General features: G+C 30.9%; 4 protein-coding genes across 6 annotated transcripts; 3 read left to right on the top strand and 1 right to left on the bottom strand.

The window, feature by feature from the left end:
- Positions 1-199: 199 nt before the first annotated feature.
- On the bottom strand, positions 200-2,257 carry Vamp7 (vesicle-associated membrane protein 7). The gene is made up of 6 exons (XM_083088747.1): positions 1,985-2,257; positions 1,334-1,545; positions 1,134-1,271; positions 883-1,041; positions 705-797; positions 200-631 (listed from the first exon to the last, which is right to left on the bottom strand). The coding sequence occupies exons 2-6, from the start codon at positions 1,535-1,537 to the stop codon at positions 563-565; spliced, it is 663 nt and encodes a 220-aa protein (XP_082944873.1). The 5' UTR covers positions 1,538-1,545; positions 1,985-2,257; the 3' UTR covers positions 200-562.
- Positions 2,258-3,610: 1,353 nt separating this feature from the next.
- LOC145965288 (mitochondrial amidoxime-reducing component 1-like) lies at positions 3,611-9,943 on the top strand. Its single transcript, XM_083088735.1, has 5 exons — positions 3,611-3,927; positions 7,629-7,927; positions 8,267-8,551; positions 9,155-9,432; positions 9,589-9,943. The coding sequence occupies exons 1-5, from the start codon at positions 3,924-3,926 to the stop codon at positions 9,755-9,757; spliced, it is 1,035 nt and encodes a 344-aa protein (XP_082944861.1). The 5' UTR covers positions 3,611-3,923; the 3' UTR covers positions 9,758-9,943.
- A 910-nt stretch (positions 9,944-10,853) lies between these two features.
- Positions 10,854-15,139, top strand: LOC145965211 (mitochondrial amidoxime-reducing component 1-like). Of its 2 annotated transcripts, none has more exons than XM_083088607.1 (5): positions 10,854-11,063; positions 12,576-12,874; positions 13,364-13,648; positions 14,321-14,598; positions 14,780-15,139. In XM_083088607.1, the coding sequence occupies exons 1-5, from the start codon at positions 11,060-11,062 to the stop codon at positions 14,943-14,945; spliced, it is 1,032 nt and encodes a 343-aa protein (XP_082944733.1). In that variant the 5' UTR covers positions 10,854-11,059; the 3' UTR covers positions 14,946-15,139. The 2 variants fall into 2 exon arrangements, with proteins under 2 accessions (XP_082944733.1, XP_082944741.1); XM_083088615.1 differs by having other exon boundaries at positions 10,855-11,063; positions 12,580-12,874.
- A 754-nt stretch (positions 15,140-15,893) lies between these two features.
- On the top strand, positions 15,894-20,139 carry LOC145965226 (mitochondrial amidoxime-reducing component 1-like). 2 transcript variants are annotated; one of them, XM_083088632.1, is made up of 5 exons: positions 15,894-16,316; positions 17,553-17,768; positions 18,323-18,540; positions 19,175-19,452; positions 19,649-20,139. In XM_083088632.1, exons 1-5 carry the CDS (start codon positions 16,313-16,315, stop codon positions 19,812-19,814), a joined length of 882 nt encoding a protein of 293 aa, XP_082944758.1. In that variant the 5' UTR covers positions 15,894-16,312; the 3' UTR covers positions 19,815-20,139. The 2 variants fall into 2 exon arrangements, with proteins under 2 accessions (XP_082944758.1, XP_082944751.1); XM_083088625.1 differs by having other exon boundaries at positions 17,553-17,851; positions 18,256-18,540; positions 19,649-20,138.
- Positions 20,140-20,207: the final 68 nt, after the last annotated feature.

Here is a 20,207-nt window from a genome sequence, read left to right as displayed (position 1 = left end):
ATTCAAGGTGGCTCATTAGACTTCTCACATTCAAAGATACATTAATATTATTGACACCACACGCATGCATATATACATTAAAATAAAACTATATCATGAGGATCAGTAGCAAGAAAATAATCTTCGTAAAATTTCAAACAAAATTTCCACGCTCGTTTTTTTATAAAACAGAACATGTGAGAAATTATAAACGAAGATATTAACATTTGACTATACTGTTTTTATTTTTGTAGAAGATATAATGTGCATATCCTGGAGTAAAAAATCAAAATCTATTTTAGTGTATATATCTTATCAACTATAATTGTGTTATATTCCTTGTAAAATAACGATTATATAAGCATTATAGATATAAATATTGCGCACTTATATATATTCGTACATATTAGTATATGTTCTTATCATATTATGAAAAACTTAGATATAATAATAAATTTGCTTGTTTATAAGTTATAATTTTGTAAATTAATTATCGTCGTCAGTCTCGTTCTAAGCTTCCGCACATTTTCCTTTAATCCACATTTATTCATTCGGGATTGGAACACTTTACCATGAATATACATTAATTTCCCACACATTTTTGCCAAGCTAAACCTCCGCATGTTATAGAGACAATCACATATATTACAACCTGCAGGAGAGAAAATGACGTTAGACTGGCAGAATTTGAAAAGAATCAAAATCGATTGCAATATTAAACTTACGATCAAAATTGAACCAACAATAAAGTAAATCTTGACATTTTTCCAAAATAAGGAACGCGCTAAATTTCTGCTCGTCTTTCTGAATGTAACAGACTGAAATAGAAAAATAAATGAAATTTATTATAATATTCAATGATTAACAAAATCGATTTCATCATTTAAACATAGTTTTATATACATTGGCAGATAGATTTTCCGTTTTGTTTACAAGCAGCTCTAATCGTTCACCACGCATTGCTATATTGTCAATATTTTTCACCATAATATCTTTAAGTTCATCTAGTTCACCATGAACCTTTGATAATCTGTCAAGATCTTTGGACTCACTGTAATGTTTCTAAAAAAAAAAAAACAAAAATATGTTATGAGACAAATGTAAAAACAATTTTTTCAAAGTATAATCAGTTTTTCTTTATAATCTAGTATTACCATTTCATTGGCTAAAACATGGCCAAATTCGGTATTCATGGCATATGCTAAGGCAGTTTGAGCACCTGGTGCATAAACAGCCAAGAATCTTCTCTTAATTTCGTTAAGATATAAAAATGCTCTAGATCTTTGAAAATCCTGAAATAAAATCTCATTATGCTTTATGTCAAAAATTTTGCCTCAATATTCTTAATACCTACATCATCCGTAATGCACATGTAAATGATGTAATTTTCACAAATATAGTGAAAAAGATAAGGCCCTTGGGAGTATGTTAGTTTGTCATTTTCTGGCGGTATCTTAGCCAAGATTTTAGCTGTAACTTCCTCAAAATTTCCAATGCAAGCGGCATGTTTCGCCAATATGATTGTCCCACGAGCTACCACACTGTATAAAATTGGCATATTGATAGCTGTAACAAGATAAATTGCATTTTTATATATTTTTTATTAAAACTAAAACTATTTTATATATTTATTATCGATATTAAATTTTCTTTAATCACTATAGATCAATGCAGTGAGTGATAATATTACGCTCCCAGTGGAAATCTTACTTATCATATCACAACAGGTTACAACATACATTCTGCATGTTGACGAATGATTTGCGTTATGAGCATGTAAAATACTCATTAAAAACATCATTAAGCATACAGAATAGTTGTGACGTTCACAAAAGTACAGTAAATTCCAGATATATGTCATAACACATAAATTTTCAATCTTAACCTTTTCATAAAAAAAATTAAGTTCTAAAAACTCTATTAAACATTGATGGAACAATGAAAAACATAATTAAGATATATTTGACGAAAGGATAGATCATCGATGATTTACTGCTCTACTTACCTCGACAAAGCGAAATGTATATAATTGAAGGAACGGTTAGATACGCTTCTTTATTTATGCGCGTCCTACGTAAGACTATGGTGGATTTACATCTATCCAATAACGATCAAACGATCGATCTGTCGCTTTTCCTGGAAAATCTTCGCGAAAACATCGAAGCACTTTCCGTGATACGGAGTTAATAGTCGCAATTTTCCGATGATCATCGATGAAAATATGCGTCAATGCGCGTCAGTTGAGTGACAGTTGGTCAGTCGGTGGCATCGTGGGGGGAGGGCTGGGCGTTCGTTTTATGTGATCTTGCGCACTTTGCAACGCGCGAAATCTGAAATTGCGAAGCATGGAATGACAATATTAATTTTAGCTTTAACAAAAGGCAAATAATACTAAAATTAAAATTGTGGATTAGAAAATTTTGAATTTCTTAAGTCTTTTCAAGAATAAAGCTTGAAATCTCTTTAATCTTAATCTTATCTTTTAAAATTATAGCTCTCTCTTAAATCAATATATATTTTTTACATTTGTCAAAACGTCTTATTCTGGAAAATTATTTTACACAGGAAAATAATTGGAGGGCAGGGCGTTCGTTTTATTTGCGCACTCTGCAACGCGTGAAATCTGAAATTGCGAAGCATGGAATGACAATATTAATTTTAGCTTTAACAAAAGGCAAATAATACTAAAATTAAAATTGTGGATTAGAAAATTTTGAATTTCTTAAGTCTTTTCAAGAATAAAGCTTGAAATCTCTTTAATCTTAATCTTATCTTTTAAAATTATAGCTCTCTCTTAAATCAATATATATTTTTTACATTTGTCAAAACGTCTTATTCTGGAAAATTATTTTACACAGGAAAATAATTGGAGGGCAGGGCGTTCGTTTTATTTGCGCACTCTGCAACGCGTGAAATCTGAAATTGCGAAGCATGGAATGACAGTATTAATTCTAGCTTTAACAAAAGGCAAATAATAGTAAAATTAAAATTGTGGATTAGAAAATTTTGAATTTCTTAAGTCTTTTCAAGAATAAAGCTTGAAATCTCTTTAATCTTAATTTTATCTTTTAAAATTATAGCTCTCTCTTAAATCAATATATATTTTTTACATTTGTCAAAACGTCTTATTCTGGAAAATTATTTTACACAGGAAAATAATTGGAGGGCTGGGCGTTCGTTTTATTTGATTTTGCGCACTTTGCAACGCGCGAAATCTGAAATTGCGAAGCATGGAATGACAATATTAATTTTAGCTTTAACGAAAGGCAAATAGTAATAAAATTAAAATTGTGGATTAGAAAATTTCGAATTTCTTAAATCTTTTCAAGAATAAAGCCTGAAATCTCTTTAATCTTAATTTTATCTTTTAAAATTATAGCTCTCTCTTAAATCAATATATATTTTTTACATTTGTCAAAACGTCTTATTCTGGAAAATTATTTTACACAGGAAAATAACTGCGGGGGAATAATCTTTGTTATAATAATTTTGACAGTTTCGCAAAAATCGTACAACTACCAGTTTGACATTTGATCGCGCGACTGATTCCTGAAAAAAAAATTCGGAGAAAGACCGACCGCGTCAGATGTGACCGGCGCATGTGCCACCCACGCCCGTAGAAAGCAGCGTCCCAATTCTGAACGGACACTCTTGCACAGCACGTCGATTGCTTTCTGCCTCTGCGTCGACGGCTGTGTCTCGTTACAATGTTGGAAGAAGATAGCACGGCCTATCACGAATAAATAACGGTGTCTTATCCGTCGTGAGGAAGGAGATGCTCATAGTTTGCACGTGAAGCCCAAGCTAGTATCGCAAAAGCTGCGAGGAGACGAGGTTTGTTCGCGACCGATCGTTCTTCGAGATCCCGAGGAATATTTGCCGAAGGCAGGTTTCTGTGGGACTGCGATCCGCAAGGCTGCTTCGTTGCGACCTTGACATTGATCATGGGTAAATATACTCTATTAGTATCGTTCAGTATATCACGATTTATTCGACACAGAAGAATGTTGATTTAATATCTTTAATTGTTCATCGAAAGTTTTTTCCGAGAAAGATAAGCAATGTGAATCAATATTGAGAACACGCTTATATACATAAAATTGATAAAAAGCGAAAAGAATGATAAGACTGCAAGGAACATATGATAAGACTGAGAAAGAGGAGAATGAAAATTAAGCCGGATGCAAGTGGAAGTGCGATAAAAATATACATACAAGAAAAAAATAATTATTTCACACAGGAATATTTCGATCTGTGTTGCAAATTTTTTAAAATTTGATATGCAAATACGTAATCAAATATGTGACTATTAAACATAAATATTATTGTGAAATTATAAGTTTGAAAAATGGTTAAGTAAAATCAATAATATGTATAATGCGAGAGAAAAATGATGCAATAGAGTATACGATAAGAAGATCAATGACTCGTGATATTGCCTCGTGATATTTTGAATTGATAATAATGATGTTATATATAATAAATTTAGGCAAAGTGAAGAATTTGTGTAATTTAACAACGCTAATAAAATCCTCACACATTCAGAAGAATAACAAAAAACTTCTAAATTTTGGTCAATAAGAAGAAAGAAATAATATTCAAAAAGAGAAAAAGATAATGTAATTGATGAAGTTAATCAATTCCACTTATATGCATTTTAAATGAATGAAATATCTTTTATCTCGATAATATATCTGTCTTTATCTTGCTATCTTTAATTAATATAATGTGTAACGTAACATAATAAACAGATGTATTTATTTGCGTGTTCCGACTATAAACTAAAGTAAAGCAGTATGTTATTATATAAAGGTAACATTCCAGAACAGAAAGGCGTAAGAGTGAAAAACCATTATAACTCGTGGAATAACTGCATGGAACCCATGCATTTCGCACGGCACATTTCCTACGAACAATGCGTATGTTTTCTCTCAATTTTATTCCTCTCACGAGCGGTAACTTTTCCTCGTATTAAATATTATTGAATGGAACAAATGGTTTGACAAAAATATGCAATTTTTATATTAGTACAATTATCAAAGGAAAAAAGTATAATTCATAAAAAAAGTATAATTTATGATCTGTTAATAATCTCTGCTAATTACTTATTATTAATAAAAATAATTTTCAATTAATTATCATAATAATATACTTTTAATTTACTTTTATCACTTATATTTATATTTATACTTTAATCTTTTTAAATGGACAAAGTGATAAAGTCATGTATGAAGCATGGAAGGGCAGCTACTTTCCCATTGTATTCTATGGGAATATGCCTCTTTCTTGTATTGATTTTGCGAAGGGTGCGTAGTTCCCTAGAAATTTATACGATGGGATCTCCCCTTTTAGAACATATATGTTCGAAAGATCGAATGTAATAGTTGCTGATTGTAATAGTGTGTTTGTTATCCTATTTACAGAGAGATAGCTAGAAAATAATTTATATATGAAGATCTTACGCGCGATAAAGTATTTTGCGATACGAAGTCTTGAAGATGTATATGTCACTTTGCAATAATGCTAATGAATAACTCAATAGCAAACCTTCTTCGTTCTTATTGGTCGGATTTTCTTTTGATCGAAAAAGTCATTGCATAAGAAAATCGCTATGATTGCACCTGATTAAAATCTGTCTTTATTCGATTTATTATTATCTGTTTATTGCTTTTCTGTTATCCTGTTATCTTGGAGTGCTTGCTTTTATTTATTAAAAAATTGATAGATAGCTCAAGATGTGCGATAATAATAAAAAAATATCGTTTCTTTCTTCTATGTAACCTAATTGTCGCGCCTAATTTTCCTCATATTTTTAAAGTCGACTATCATTAATCGGTGTTCCCTTATCATTAATCGCAAAAATGCAAAAATGTCGTGTTGTTCTTCGATCAAGTATTCTTTGCTTCAAAAAGAAATATGACTTATTAGAAATCTCTGTTATTAATGTATTGAAGGAATGATAAAATTTTAAGATGTCATACACATTTTTTTTATTCGTTAAAAAATTTAATAAATTAATCTCCCTGAAGATTATATCACACGAAAATTTAACTTGTATTCCAAATTTGTAACAAATGAAATTTACATCGCAAATATTTATTTTGCCTTGCATAAACCACATTGCATTTATAATGCTGGTGATATCATCTGAAATATGGTGCTATCAAAGAAACAGTAGACCCATGTGATTTGCATGCAGAGTATTAATTAGCTATTTAACACTTATGTCAGATTAACGGGTCTTCTCGGGTAGAAGCTTATCCGTCGTTTATATCTGAAAATGCATTCCATTTCAAAACGAAGAAATCTATATTATAAAATATGGATTGAAAAATTCGCGGAAAGAATTCCGTACGAGCTGTGCGAGGTTCGTTGCACCTCGTTGCATTCAATTGCATCGTGTATGAGTTAACCGGTCTCGCGCGTACGCATATCATTATGCACCGACAAGGGAAAAGTACAAAAACAATGAATGCACATTACACACCTGTCCCTGCGTGGTTTCAAAAATAACAGTAAATTAAATATCCTCAAACTCGGTGCTTGCATCAATTTTCTCTGTCGCACACGAGTGCATTTATATTGAAAGTATCTATTTGAAATATTTTGATAATTGAAATTGCTTTTGTTTGCCGGCTTTTCTCTCAGTAGTACAGCTATTGTATCTGTTATATGTATGTACATTACATTGCGGTAGATGATTAAACGGCCTCGTTTAACGACCATTTTATGAAACGTTTCCGGGACTCATAAAACCGGTTATGCATCTCGTAGACCTAATTTTTTGTACGAGAAGTGAGTTGCTGTGCGACTTAAACGCTCGATCACGTTTATCGAACATGTGACCTGAAAGATAAATTCGATAATTTTATAAACAACTCAGGTTTGTCACGGTCTACTTCTCGATAAAATTAGCAAATTTTAAATTGATATATGTCAAAAGTAGAGAGAGAGGAGGAAATTGATTGAAATCATTAAATTTACTTCTGTGCTAATCTCTTATGTAATCTCGTAAAATATTGTCTTGATATTTTCTGTAAAGAGAGATTGCTCTTAAAAATTCAGAGAACCTATCAACGAATAAAATTGCAAATAATGAAAAAATTATATTAATAAATAAAATAAATAAAATAAGTAAAATTCTTATAATTAAATTAAAGAAAGGACAAATAAGAGCTGCGATAGATGGAGCGTGTATTTTATTATAATCACATATCAAAACAAACGTTTCGCTCTTTTCTTCAGATCACTTGAAGATGCCAGATGTAAATTTATTATTCTTATTCTTACATTTTTTGAATGACGTGAGAGACAATTTTACATAGCTATTGTTAACGAGATCTAATTAATTTATTTCTATTTTTGTATCTGTTTGCGTTTGACTTTTTAATTTAATTTAATTTATTTTATCCATACTGGATTTCATCGACTTTATCATAGTTCACTCTATTTCACGAATCACTCTATTTCTGATCTTTTTTGACTTATTATATTGCACTGAAAATGATCGGAAATATACGTTTTTATATGTGATTATTGAATTATATAATAAAATATACTTTCCACATATTGCGTTGGTTTTTATTTGCCCTTTTTTAATTTAATTTGATTATATTACTAACTTGTACTTTTTTCACTCATTTTTTCAGACAGAACACGACTTGCGTTTGTCACGGCTGCTGCCGTGGGCGCTGGCACGGCTGTTTTTGTTATATGGTGGTGGTGGATTAAGAAACAGAAGCCTCAGTCACCGTCAAAATGGCGAAAAGTCGGGGAATTGAGCGATATAATGGTATTTCCTATTAAATCACTCGGCATAATTCGCATGAAAGAAATGGAATGTACTAAATTGGGTCTGAGATCGGGTTGGTTGAAGGATCGAACGTTAATGGTCATCGATCTCGAAGGACGATTTCTCACCGCCAGACAGTTACCCAAAATGGTCAATGTAAGAAAAGCTACAAGATTTAACTTATTCTTTCATATAATAAAAATGTAATAATATTTTGTTAATTGTAATAATTGTAATATTAAATGTAATAATATTTTAATAATATTAATTATTCTTTGTTATGATATCGTACAATATTTTAACTTTATAAGAAATGAAAAATAGATTAATGAAAGAGCAATGAACACAATAACTCAACCATTTTTTCCTGTTTATGTGTGTTTACGAATTGTTATATTATATATTCTACTATTTCGATTTTCAATAACTAGTAGTCCCAAGCTAGTAGTCGCAAGTATTGCTAATTATTCTATTTATAGTCTTCGTCTGTTGTAGATAATACCTGAATATTCCGGTTCCATATTGACGCTTCGCGCTCCAGGCATGATGTCGATATCGATAGATCTCGCTCAGCTTCGCGGCAAACCTTTCCAAGTCGCTGTTTGGGGTCAAGCGGTACCGGCGCGCGATTGCGGTGAAGAAGTTGCTCGATGGCTGTCACGCTTCCTTCTTCAAGAGGATACCGGTCTTAGGTTGGTCTACTATCCATTAGATCGACCGGCGAGAGAAATAAGAAAAAAAAATGAAAATTACTTTCCGTTACTAACAACGACCGATACCGTAAGTACTTTTTCCGCAACAATATAAGATATACGAGATTTAATAAATATAATTTATATTTGTCGATTAATTTTTTTATTATGAGTTAATAAATACATAACGTTTTTTTAGTAAATTATTTCTAATAATTATTTTTTCTATTTCTTATTCCTTGGAATCTGAACAATCTTTCCATCATTATAATCATTATTTATGAGTTGTTGTGCTTATCAACTGTACTGGTACTTCTTGCTCATTTCTATTTTATTTAATTTTTTACAACTGTTTCCAACGGAAGAAGCACTTTTTAACTTCCCGCTATGAATCAATTTACTTGATTTTCCTGCGTCGTGTATCTGTTACTAACGTTATTACTATGCGAGGACAAAAATATTTTATTATAACAAAACTATCAATTTGATCGATAATAAAAAAATATTCTTATGTCGTCCATATCATAGAAAAAATAATTTGCTGTATAATGTAGAATAACGCATAATGTAATTATACAATTATACATATATTCTAATAATTTTACATAGCGAATTAAATATCGAAATTCAGTCATTTCGTTTCAAACAATGCACGACATAGGAAAACTGCAAGAGGTTATTCCGTCAATAGGGAGCCTATCCAGATGAATCGAGTTTTTCTTTGATCAACGAAGCTTCGGTAGCAGAACTTAATAGCCGACTGGATGAACCTGTCACACCGCAGCAATTCCGTATGAATTTTGTGGTTAAGGGTGCCATTGCTTATGAAGAAGATAAATGGGACTGGGTGAAAATCGGAGACGTGATTTTCAGAAATGTTAGGCCATGCACAAGATGCATTCTCACTACAGTAAATCCAGAAACTGGAACAAAAAGTACCAAAGTCGAACCTGTGAAGACTTTAAAAAGGTATATTAAAAATATATAATGTACAAAATTTTGTTTTATACATCGAGATATAAATCTAAAAGTATACGACTTACAAAAGAGTTATATTTTACAAGAAATGTCGAGAAAAATTTAGATGATACCTCGTGTCATTAACGAGAAATGTTTTTCTGACAGTTACAGACAGATAACCGATCCGCAAATTCGACCCGCAGTTGGCGACAGTCCAGTTATGGGAATTCATGTTGGTCTACGAGGACCAAATGGAATTGTTCGTATAGGCGATCCGGTTTATGTAGATATCCCGGAAGAGGAAGCAGCACCGTCTTTGACTTCACCATCATAGCTACACCGTTGGGACTCCTGCGAGAGTTTAGAATGCGAACAAAGCATCGACTGACAGTCGAAGGCAGGAAAGCATGAAAAGCGGAGTCCACAATCATCAATGAAGTATTTAAAGAGACACTTGTGTTATGTGCACGATTATATGTATATAAAATATTTTTAATTAAGAATATATGATTGAAATCTTTTCCTCAGTAGTAACAATATAATATTAAAATATAAAATTGTACTACAAATACAATAAGTGATATATAATCTTACAAAATATTATCTTACAAAATATTAAATTACTGTGAGGATCAAAAATAAACAACGATGCGGGATAAAATAATTCTAAATCTGTAAGCGATTTAAATCTCTTTAATTTTTATGTCATGGAATTGCGATAGTAATCTAAACAATGTAGCCTAAAAATTGTGAAATATATATTTTGCTATATTGTTAGAAAATTAACAATTACTTTTTGATTATATGAATTAACCTAAAATTTATCATTTTAGAATAGAAAAACAAATTTAATTTATCATCTCATATATATATTATCTTATACATATATATATATATATATATATATATATATATATATATATATATACACATATATAAATATGAAATTGCGAAGCATAGAATGGCAGCATTAATTCTATTTGAAGTTTTAAAAGAGTTAGAAAACAATAAAATTAAAAATTAAAATTGTGGATTAAAGAATTTTGCCTTTTTTAAATTTTTTTAAGAATGAAGCCTGAAATCTCTTACTCTTAAGATTCTAATTCTCTCTTAATTCACAATACATTTTTTTACATTTGTCAAAACATCTTGTTCTGGAGAATTATTTTACATAGGAAAATAATCGCGGGGGAATAATCTTTCTTATTTCAATAATTTTGACATTTTCGCGGGGGACCTCTTAATTGCGTAATCATATAGATCTATTAGCCACACTCATCGAAATCGCTCAGCGACTGATTTCTAAAAAATTCGGATAGAGACCGGCCGTTAGGATGACTGGAGTTATGTACCACGACCGAACAGAAAGCAGTCCCAATTCTGAACATTCTTGCACAGCACATTAATCGCCTTCTGCCTCACATGTGTCGACGCGATGGCGACAGCTATATCTCGTAACATTGCTGAATAAAGATAGCACTGCATGATACTAGTCATACTTAGTCAGTCACAAAAACTGCGAAAGACGAGGCTCGCACTCGACCATTCTTCGAGATCCCAAGAAATATTTGCCGAAGGCAGGTTTCTGTGAGACTGTGATCTACAAGGCTACCTCGTCGCGACCTTGATATTGATCATGTGTAAATATATTTTATTACTTCATTAGTATCATTCAATATATCACGATTTTGACAAAAAAGAATTTTGATATAATATCTTTATTTGTTAATTAAAAGATTTTTCTAAGAGGAATAAGCAAGGTGAATCGATAGGTTGAGAACACGCTGTACGTGAAATTGATAAAAAGCAGAAAAAGACGATAAGATAATGATAAAAAAAAGGAGAATGAAAATTAAATCGGATGCAAGTGGAAGTGCGATGAAAATATACATACAATGCAAAAAAAAATAATTATTTTACAAAGGAATATTTTGATGTTTCAAATTTTTTTAAAATTCGATATGCGAATATGAATCAAGTTTGCGATTATTAAGCATATAAATATTATTGTCAAAATAAAAGTTTGAAAAATGGTAGTAAGACCAATAATATAATGAGAGAGAAAAGTGATGTAATAGAGTATGCGATAAGGAACTTAATGACTCGTGATATCACTGTTTGTGTTGACAATGATGATATTATATAAATTTAGATAAATGATAAAGAGTTAAGAATTTATATAATTTAAGAGAGCACTAATAAAATCCTCACATTTAAAGAATTAAAGAACTTTCTTAAATTTGGTCAATTTGTCCAAAAAGAAAAAAATATATAGTTGATAAAGTTAATTAGCTCAACTTATATGCATTTTAAATGAAATATTTTTTGTCTCGCAATAATAATAAAAAAATATCATTTCTTTTTTCTATGTAACCTAGTTGTCACGCGATAATTTTCCTCGTGTTTTTAAAGTTCGCTATCACTACTTGGTGTTTTCTTATCATTAATCGTAAAATTGTGTTATTCTTCAATCAATTATTATTCGCTTCAAAAGAAAACGTAAATTATGAGAATTTTCTGTTATTAATACAATGAAGGAGTAAAATTTTAAGGTGTCACACATATACTAGAATTTTAAAGTGTTATATTTATTCTATTCGTTAAAAAATTGAATAAATAAATTTTTCTGAAATCTTTTTTTTTTATAACACACAAACATTTAACTTATATTCTAAATTTTTAACAAATGAAGTTTATATCGTAATAATTATTGTGCCCTGCATAAACCACATTCTATTTATAATGTCATGATATCATTTGAAATATGGTGCGGTTGAAGAAATAATAGACCCATGTAATTTGCATGCAGAGTATTAATTAACAAGCTATTTAACACTTATATGTTAGATTAGCGGATCTTCTCGGGTAGAGCTCTACCTACTTATTTATTTATTTCTATTTTTGAGTCCGTCCATTTAACTTTTTAATTCATTTTATCTATACTCGATTGCGTTTGACTTTTGTCATAATTCAAACTCTATTTTTGACTTTTTTGACTTATTATATTACATTAAAGATCCAAACATTACGTTTTTATATGTAATTATTGAATTAATAAAATACCCTTTTCATCTATTACGCTTTTATTTGCCCTTTTTAATTTAATTTAATTATATCACTAATTTTTATGCTTTTTTCGCGCATTTTTTTAGACAGAACACAACTTATATTTGTCACGGTTGCTGCCGTGGGCGCTGGCACGGCTGTTTTTGTTAGCTGGTGGTGGTGGACTAAGAAACAAAAGCTTCAGCCGCCGTCAAAATGGCGAAAAGTCGGAGAACTGAGTGATATAATGGTATTTCCTATTAAATCAGTCGGCATAGTTCGCAGGAAGGAAATGGAATGTACTAAATTAGGTCTGAGATCGGATTGGTTGAGGGATCGAACGTTGATGATCATCGATCTCAAAAGGCGACTTCTCACCCCCAGACAGTTTCCCAAAATGGTCAACGTAAGAGAAGCTACAAGATTTAGTTTATCCTTTTATACAATAATATTGTAATAAATTATAATAATAATTTATAATAATTTTAATTATTCTATGATGATATCAATGTTTATAAAATAAATTGTCAATATAATTTATAAATACATAAATATAAAATATTTAAATATAGATATATAGATATATAAATTGCACGATTAGAGCTATTACTCTGCTTTAGTATTATTACATTATCTGTAATTTAACTTTACAAGAAACGGGAAATAGATTAATAAAAGAGCGATGAACACAGTAGCTCAACCATTTTTTACGTTTCATATCATTTTTACGAATTGTTATATATTCTACTGTCTAATTGTATTAATAATTGTTAATTGTCTAATTGTACTAATAATTGTTATATATTCTACTATCGATTTTTAAGTTAATACTCCACTTTGTAGAGTCTTACATATTGTTAATTATTCCATTATGTGTGGTCTTCGTTTATCCTAGATATCACCTGAATTTTCCGATTCCATATTGACGCTTCGCGCACCGGACATGATGTCGATATCGATAGATCTCGCTCAGCTTTGTGGTAAAACTTTCCGAGCCACTCTTTGGGATCAAGCGGTACCGGCGTGCGATTGCGGCGAAGAAGTTGCTCGATGGCTGTCACACTTCCTACTTCAGAAAGATGCTGGTCTTAGGTTGGTCTACTACCCATTAAATCGAGCAGCAAAAGAAATAAACAAAAGTTACCAAAGTGTCTTTCCGTTATTAACAATGATGGATTCCGTAAGTATTTTTTTCGCAACAATAAGATACACAAGATTTGATAATTAGAATTTATATTTGTCAATTAATTTTTTTATTATCAGTTAATAGATATAATATTACCAGTTAATAGCTCCATAATTCCTTTTTTTAGTAAAATGTATATTATTTCTAATATAATTATTTTTCTATATTTCTTATTTTTTGGAGAACAATCTACTGATCTCTTTAAAGAACAATCTGAACAATCTTCCTTCTATTATAATAATATTTTATGAGTTGTTTATCAACTATGCTGGTTTTTATTGCTTATTTCTATTTTCTTTAATTTTTCATAAGTATTTCCAACGGATGAAGCATTTTTTAATTTTCTATGCTATGAATTAATTTACTTGATTTTCTTGCGTCGTGTATCTGTTGCTAACGTTATTATTATGCGAGGATGAAAATATTTTATTGTAATAGAACTATTAATTTGATAGATAATGAAAAATATTCTTATGGCATTTATATCATAGAGAAAAAATAATTTGGCGTACAATGTAGAATAACATATAATGTAGAATAATATACAATTATACATACATTGTAATATATTTACATAATGAATTAAATATAAAAATCCAGTCATTTCGTTTCAAACAAAAAACGACACAGAAAAAGGGAAATTGCAAGAGATTATTTCGTCAATAGGGAGCCTATACAAGTGACACAAGTTTTTCTCTGATCAACGAAGCTTCGGTAGCAGATCTTAATAGTCGACTGGATGAATCTGTCACGCCGCTGAATTTCCGCATGAATTTCGTAGTCAAAGGCCCCTCTGCTTATGAGGAAGATAAATGGGAATGGGTAAAAATCGGAGATGTGATTTTGAAAAATCTTAAACCATGCACAAGATGCACTTTTACTACGGTGAATCCAGAAACTGGAATAAGAAGTATTAAAGTTGAACCTTTGAAGACTTTAAAAAGGTATATTAAAATATATAATATGAAAGATATTTTTTGTTCATCTATATATATCGAGGTATAAATCTATAGCAAAAATGTACGACAAATTATACGATATACAACATAATTATATTTCACAAAAGACGTCAAGAAAAACTTAGATAATATCTCGTATCATTAACGAGGAATATTTTTCTGGCAGTTACAGACAGATAACCGATCCGCAAATTCGACCCGCAGTTGGCGACAGTCCAGTTATGGGAATTAATCTTGGTCTGCAAGGACCAAATGGAATTGTTCGTATAGGCGATCCGGTTTATGTGGGTATCTCGGAAGAGGAAGCACCGTCTTTGACTTCATCATCATAGCTACACCGTTGGGACTTCTGCGAGAGTTTAGAATGCGAACAAGGCATCGACTTGACGAATGACTTGGTCGAATGCAAGAAAACATGAAAAGCGGAATCCAGAAACAACAATGAATATTTGAAGAGACACTTGTGTTATGCGCATAATTCTGTGTATAAAACACCTTTAATTAATAAAAATTAAATCAAAATTGACACATAAGAATCACAGCGCGGTAATTGGAGCGCAGAGAAGAAACAACACTTCCTTCTTATTAATTGTTGGTTTATTTGAAACTTAAACCTACAAAAATAACGGACGAACGTTTTGGATCGTCTTTTGATTCTTCCACAGCGCGATTAACAGTATATTATAAACTATTACATAGTAAAAAAAAGAAAAGTTTATCTCCTCCTCGATGTGTAGGTGACAAACTGCATCGCGCGAAGATCTAGCAAGCGCGCTGCTTCCAAGTCCATCTCTCTCTCACACTCTCTCTCTCTCTCTCTTCTCTCTCTCCCTCTCTCTCTCTTTCTTCAAATATATTAAAATTTACTGCATAAAATTGCAAGCAGATCAGATTCTGCACGTTACCTAAAATTTATCATTTTAGAATAGAAATAAATTTAACTTATCATCTTACATACACACACACACACACACACACACACACACACACACACACACACACACATATATGTATATCTGAAGTTGCGAAGCATAAATGACAGCATTTTATAATTTCAAAGGAGTCAGACAACAAATGAAATGAGAAATTAAAATTGTGATTTAAAAAATTGTGCCTTTTTAAAATTTTTTTTTAAATGGAGCCTGAAATTTCTTACTCTTAAGATTTTAATTCTCTCTTAATACATTTTTTTATATTTGTCACAACATCTTGTTCTGGAGAAATATTTTACATAGGAAAATAATCGGGGGGGGGGGGGGGGGGAGAATAATCTTTTTTATTTCAATAATTTTCACAGTTTCGCGGGGGACATCTTAACTGCGTAATCATATAGATCTATCAGCCACGCTGACTATAGATCTATCATCACGTGACTGATTTCTACAAAATTTGGAGAGAAGCCGTGTTAGAGTGACTAGCATTCTGCCTCACATGTGTCTACGCGGTCGCGACAACTGTGTCTCCTTATATTGTTGGAAGAAGATAGCACAGAAGATAATACGAATAAATAACGGTGTTTCATCCATCCAAAAAAAAGAGGTGATTGTGCACGTGAAGCCCGCATCAGTATCGCGAAAGCTGTACGAAGACGAGGCTTGTTCGCGGCCGATCGTTCTTCGAGATCGCGAGGAATATTTGTCGAAGACAAATTCTGTGAGACTGCGATCTGCAAAGCTGTGTCGAGATCTTGATATTAATCATGCGTAAATATTTATCGTTCAATATATCATGATTTATTCGACACAAAAATTTTTGACATAATATTTTTATTTGTTTATTAAAAGATTTTTCTAAGAGGAATAAGCAAGGTGAATAGATAGATTGAGAACACGCTATATACGTGAAATTAATAAAAAGTGGAAAGAGATGATAAGACAATGATCGAAAAAAACGAAAGTGAAAATTAAGCCGGATGCAAGTAAAAGTGCAATGAAAATATACATATAATGCCAAAAAGAATAATTATTTCACACAGGAATATTTCGATATGTGTTTCAAATTTTTTTAAAATTTGATATGCGAATATGAATCAAGTTTGCGATTATTAAGCATATAAATATTATTGTCAAAATAAAAGTTTGTAAAATGGTTAAGTAAGACCAATAATATAATGAGAGAGAAAAGTGATACAACAGAGTATGAGATAAGGAAATCGTGATCATATCGTGATATCGTGATATCACTGTTTGTGTTGATAATGATGATGTTATATAAATTTAGATAAATGATAGAGAGTTAAGAATTTATGTAATTTAAGAACACTAATAAAATCTTCACATTCAAAAGAATCAAAGAATTTTCTTAAAGTTTGATCAATATGTCCAAAAAGAAAAAATATAGTTGATAAAGTTAATTAGCTCAATCCATTTTAAATGAAATATTTTTTGTCTCGCAATAATAATAAAAAAATATCGTTTCTCTCTTCTATGTAACTTGATTGTCGCGCAATAATTTTCCTCGTGTTTTTAAAGTCGCAGCTATGTATTTTACTATAATCGTATATAAGAACGAATGTCCCAGATCCCTTTCTTCAGATCATTAAAAGATGCCGGATGTAAATCTATAGTTCTTATTCTTGCACTTTTGAATGACATGAGAGACAATTTTATGTGGCTATTATTGATCTAATTTATTTGTTTTTCTTTTATATCCGTTCGTTTGACTTTTTAATATAGTTTAATTTAATTTATTTTATTTATACTCGATTTCGTTTAACTTTGTTGTAGTTCGAACAATATATTTCTGATCTTTTTCGATTATTATTTTGACTTTTTTCACTTATATATTATACACTGAAGATGATCCGAAATATACGTTTTTATAGATAATTATTGAATTATAATAAAATGTGCTTTTCACCTATCGCGCTGGTTTTTATTTACCCTTTTTTAATTTAATTTGATTATATTAACTTGTGCTTTTTTTACGCTTTTTTTCAGATGGAATACGACTTGCGTTTGTCACGACTGCTGTCGTGAGCGCTGGTACGGCTGTTTTTGTAATCTGGGGATGGTGGACTAAAAAACAGAAGCTTCAGCCGCCGTCAAAATGGCGAAAGGTCGGAGAACTTAACGATATAATGGTATTCCCTATTAAATCGCTAGGCATAATTCGTATGAAGGAAATGGAATGTACTACATTGGGCTTGAGATCAGGTTGGTTGAAGGATCGAATGTTGATGGTCATCGATCTCGAAGGACGATTTCTTAGCGCCAGACAATTGCCCAAAATGATCAATGTAAGAGAAGCTATCAATGTAAAAAAAGATTTAGTTTATTCTTTTATATAATAAAAATGTAATAATGTTTTATAATCATTTTAATTATTCTCTGTTAAGATATCGTGCGCAATAATATATAAAACAAATTGTCAATACAATTTATAACATAAATTGCATGATTAAAGCTATTACTTTGCTTCGCTATATTATTACATTGCATTGCATTCATAATTTAACTTTATAAGAAAGAAAAAATAGATTAGTAAAAGAGCGCTGAACACAGCTTGATCATTTTTTTCGTTTCATGTCATGAGATTACGGATTATATATCCTATTTTCTCTATTTTTCATTTTTAATAATCCAAGCTAATAGTCCCAAACATTGTTATAATTATTTGAATTATAGTCTTCGTCTGTTGTAGATATCACCCGAATTTTCTGATTCCATATTGACGCTTCGCGCTTCGGACATGATGTCGATATCGATAGATCTCGCTCAGCTTTGTGGCAAAAGTTTCCGAGCCACTGTTTGGGGTCAAGCGGTACCGGCGCGTGATTGTGGTGAAGAAGTTGCTCGATGGCTGTCACGCTTCCTTCTTCAGGAGGATGCTGGACTTAGGTTGGTTTACTATCCATTAGATCGACCAGCGAAAGAAATGCATAAAAGAAATGTAAATTTCTTTCCATTGCTAACAACAATGGATACCGTAAGTACTTTTTTCGCAACAATAAGATACACGAGATTTAATAATTTCAATTTATATTTGTCGATTAATTTTTTTATTATCAGTTAATAGATGTTTTATTATCAATTAATAAAGTCATAATTTCATTTTTAGTAAAATGAATATTATTTCTATTAATTATTTTTCTAGTCTTTACATATTTTTTGGAGATCAGAATAATCTTCCCGCCATTATAATCGATTTTTATGACTTGTGCTCATCAACTGCACTGGATCTTATATATATCATGCATTTCTATTTTATTTAATTCTTTATAAGTGATTCTAATAGAATCACTTTTTAACTTTTTGTTATAAATTTACTTGATTATCCTGCATCGTGTATCTATTAATAATATTACCACTTGTGCGAGGATAAAAATATTTTATTATCATAGAATTATCAATTTGATCGACAATGAAAAAATATTTTTATGTCGTTCATATCATAAAAAAAAAATAGTTTGCCATATAACATAGAATAACGTATAATATAATTATATAATTGTACGTATATTGTAATAATTTTACACAGTGAATTAAATATCGAAATTTAGTTATTCTATTTCAAACAATGCATGACACAGGAAAACTGCAAGAGGTTATTCCGTCAATAGGGAGCCTATGCAGATGATTCAAGTTTTTCTCTGATCAATGAAGCTTCGGTAGCAGACCTTAATAACCGACTGGATGAACCTGTCATGCCGCAGAATTTCCGCATGAATTTTGTGGTCAAAAGTACCACTGCTTATGAGGAAGATAAATGGGACTGGGTAAAAATCAGAGACGTGATTTTCAGAAATGTTAGACCCTGCATAAGATGCACTATTACTACGGTGAATCCAGAAACTGGCATAAAAAGTACCAAAGTTGAACCATTGAAGACTTTAAAAAGGTATATTAAAATTAATAAAATATATACAATATATACAAGATTTTTTTTCTCATCTATATACATATATCAAGATATAAATCTACGGCAGAAATATACGATAAATTATACGACTTACAACAGAATTATATTTTACAAGAGACGTCAAGAAAAATTTAGATAACATCTCGTGTCATTAATGAGGATTTTTTTTCGGCAGTTACAGACGAATAACCAATCCGCAAATTCGACCCACAGTTGGTGACAGTCCAGCTATGGGAATTCTCCTTGGTTTGAGAGGACCAAATGGAACTGTTCGTATAAACGATCCGGTTTATGTGGGTATCCCAGAGGAAGAAGCACCGTCTTTGACTTCATCATCATAACTACACCGTTAGGATTCCTGCGAGAGTTTGAAACACGAACAGGGCATTGACTTGATGATCGAAGGTAAGAAAGTTTGAAAAGCGGAATCCACAATCAGTAAATATGAAATATTTAAAAAAACATTTATATTATGCATACGATTCTGTGAATAAGATATTCTTAATTAAAAATTGTATATATGATCGCGATCTTTCTCTCAGCGAAATATAACATTGAAATATAAAATTGTAAACTATTAATACAATAAGTGATGTATAATTTTATCTTACACAAAATAGTGAATTTTGTACTACTATGAAGATCAAAAATAAACAACGATGCGGAATTAAATAATTAAATAATCCTAAAATTAAATAATCCTAATTTTGTAACCGATTTAAATCTCTTCAATT

This window comes from Camponotus vicinus, unplaced genomic scaffold (assembly GCF_025532165.1).
Source record: "Camponotus vicinus isolate PSW18456_S1 unplaced genomic scaffold, iyCamVici1.0 SCAF_1, whole genome shotgun sequence".
In the NCBI taxonomy this organism is placed as follows: Eukaryota; Metazoa; Arthropoda; class Insecta; order Hymenoptera; family Formicidae; genus Camponotus; species Camponotus vicinus.
Note: the sequence above shows the minus strand (reverse complement) of the source record. Positions and strands in the feature narration are given on the sequence as shown.

Coding starts and splice junctions, on each gene's coding strand:
- LOC145965288 (XM_083088735.1), top strand. Junction 7,928..8,266: donor AGTTACCCAAAATGGTCAAT/GTAAGAAAAGCT, acceptor CGTCTGTTGTAG/ATAATACCTGAATATTCCGG. Junction 8,552..9,154: donor TACTAACAACGACCGATACC/GTAAGTACTTTT, acceptor TTCCGTCAATAG/GGAGCCTATCCAGATGAATC.
- LOC145965226 (XM_083088625.1), top strand. Junction 18,541..19,174: donor TGCTAACAACAATGGATACC/GTAAGTACTTTT, acceptor TTCCGTCAATAG/GGAGCCTATGCAGATGATTC. Junction 19,453..19,648: donor CCATTGAAGACTTTAAAAAG/GTATATTAAAAT, acceptor TTTTTTCGGCAG/TTACAGACGAATAACCAATC.
- Vamp7 (XM_083088747.1), bottom strand. CDS start 1,537: ATGCCAATTTTATACAGTGTGGTAGCTCGTGGGACAATCATATTGGCG. Junction 1,042..1,133: donor ATGTTTTAGCCAATGAAATG/GTAATACTAGAT, acceptor TTTTTTTTTTAG/AAACATTACAGTGAGTCCAA. Junction 632..704: donor TTGTTGGTTCAATTTTGATC/GTAAGTTTAATA, acceptor TCTCTCCTGCAG/GTTGTAATATATGTGATTGT.
- LOC145965211 (XM_083088607.1), top strand. Junction 13,649..14,320: donor TATTAACAATGATGGATTCC/GTAAGTATTTTT, acceptor TTTCGTCAATAG/GGAGCCTATACAAGTGACAC. Junction 14,599..14,779: donor CCTTTGAAGACTTTAAAAAG/GTATATTAAAAT, acceptor TTTTTCTGGCAG/TTACAGACAGATAACCGATC.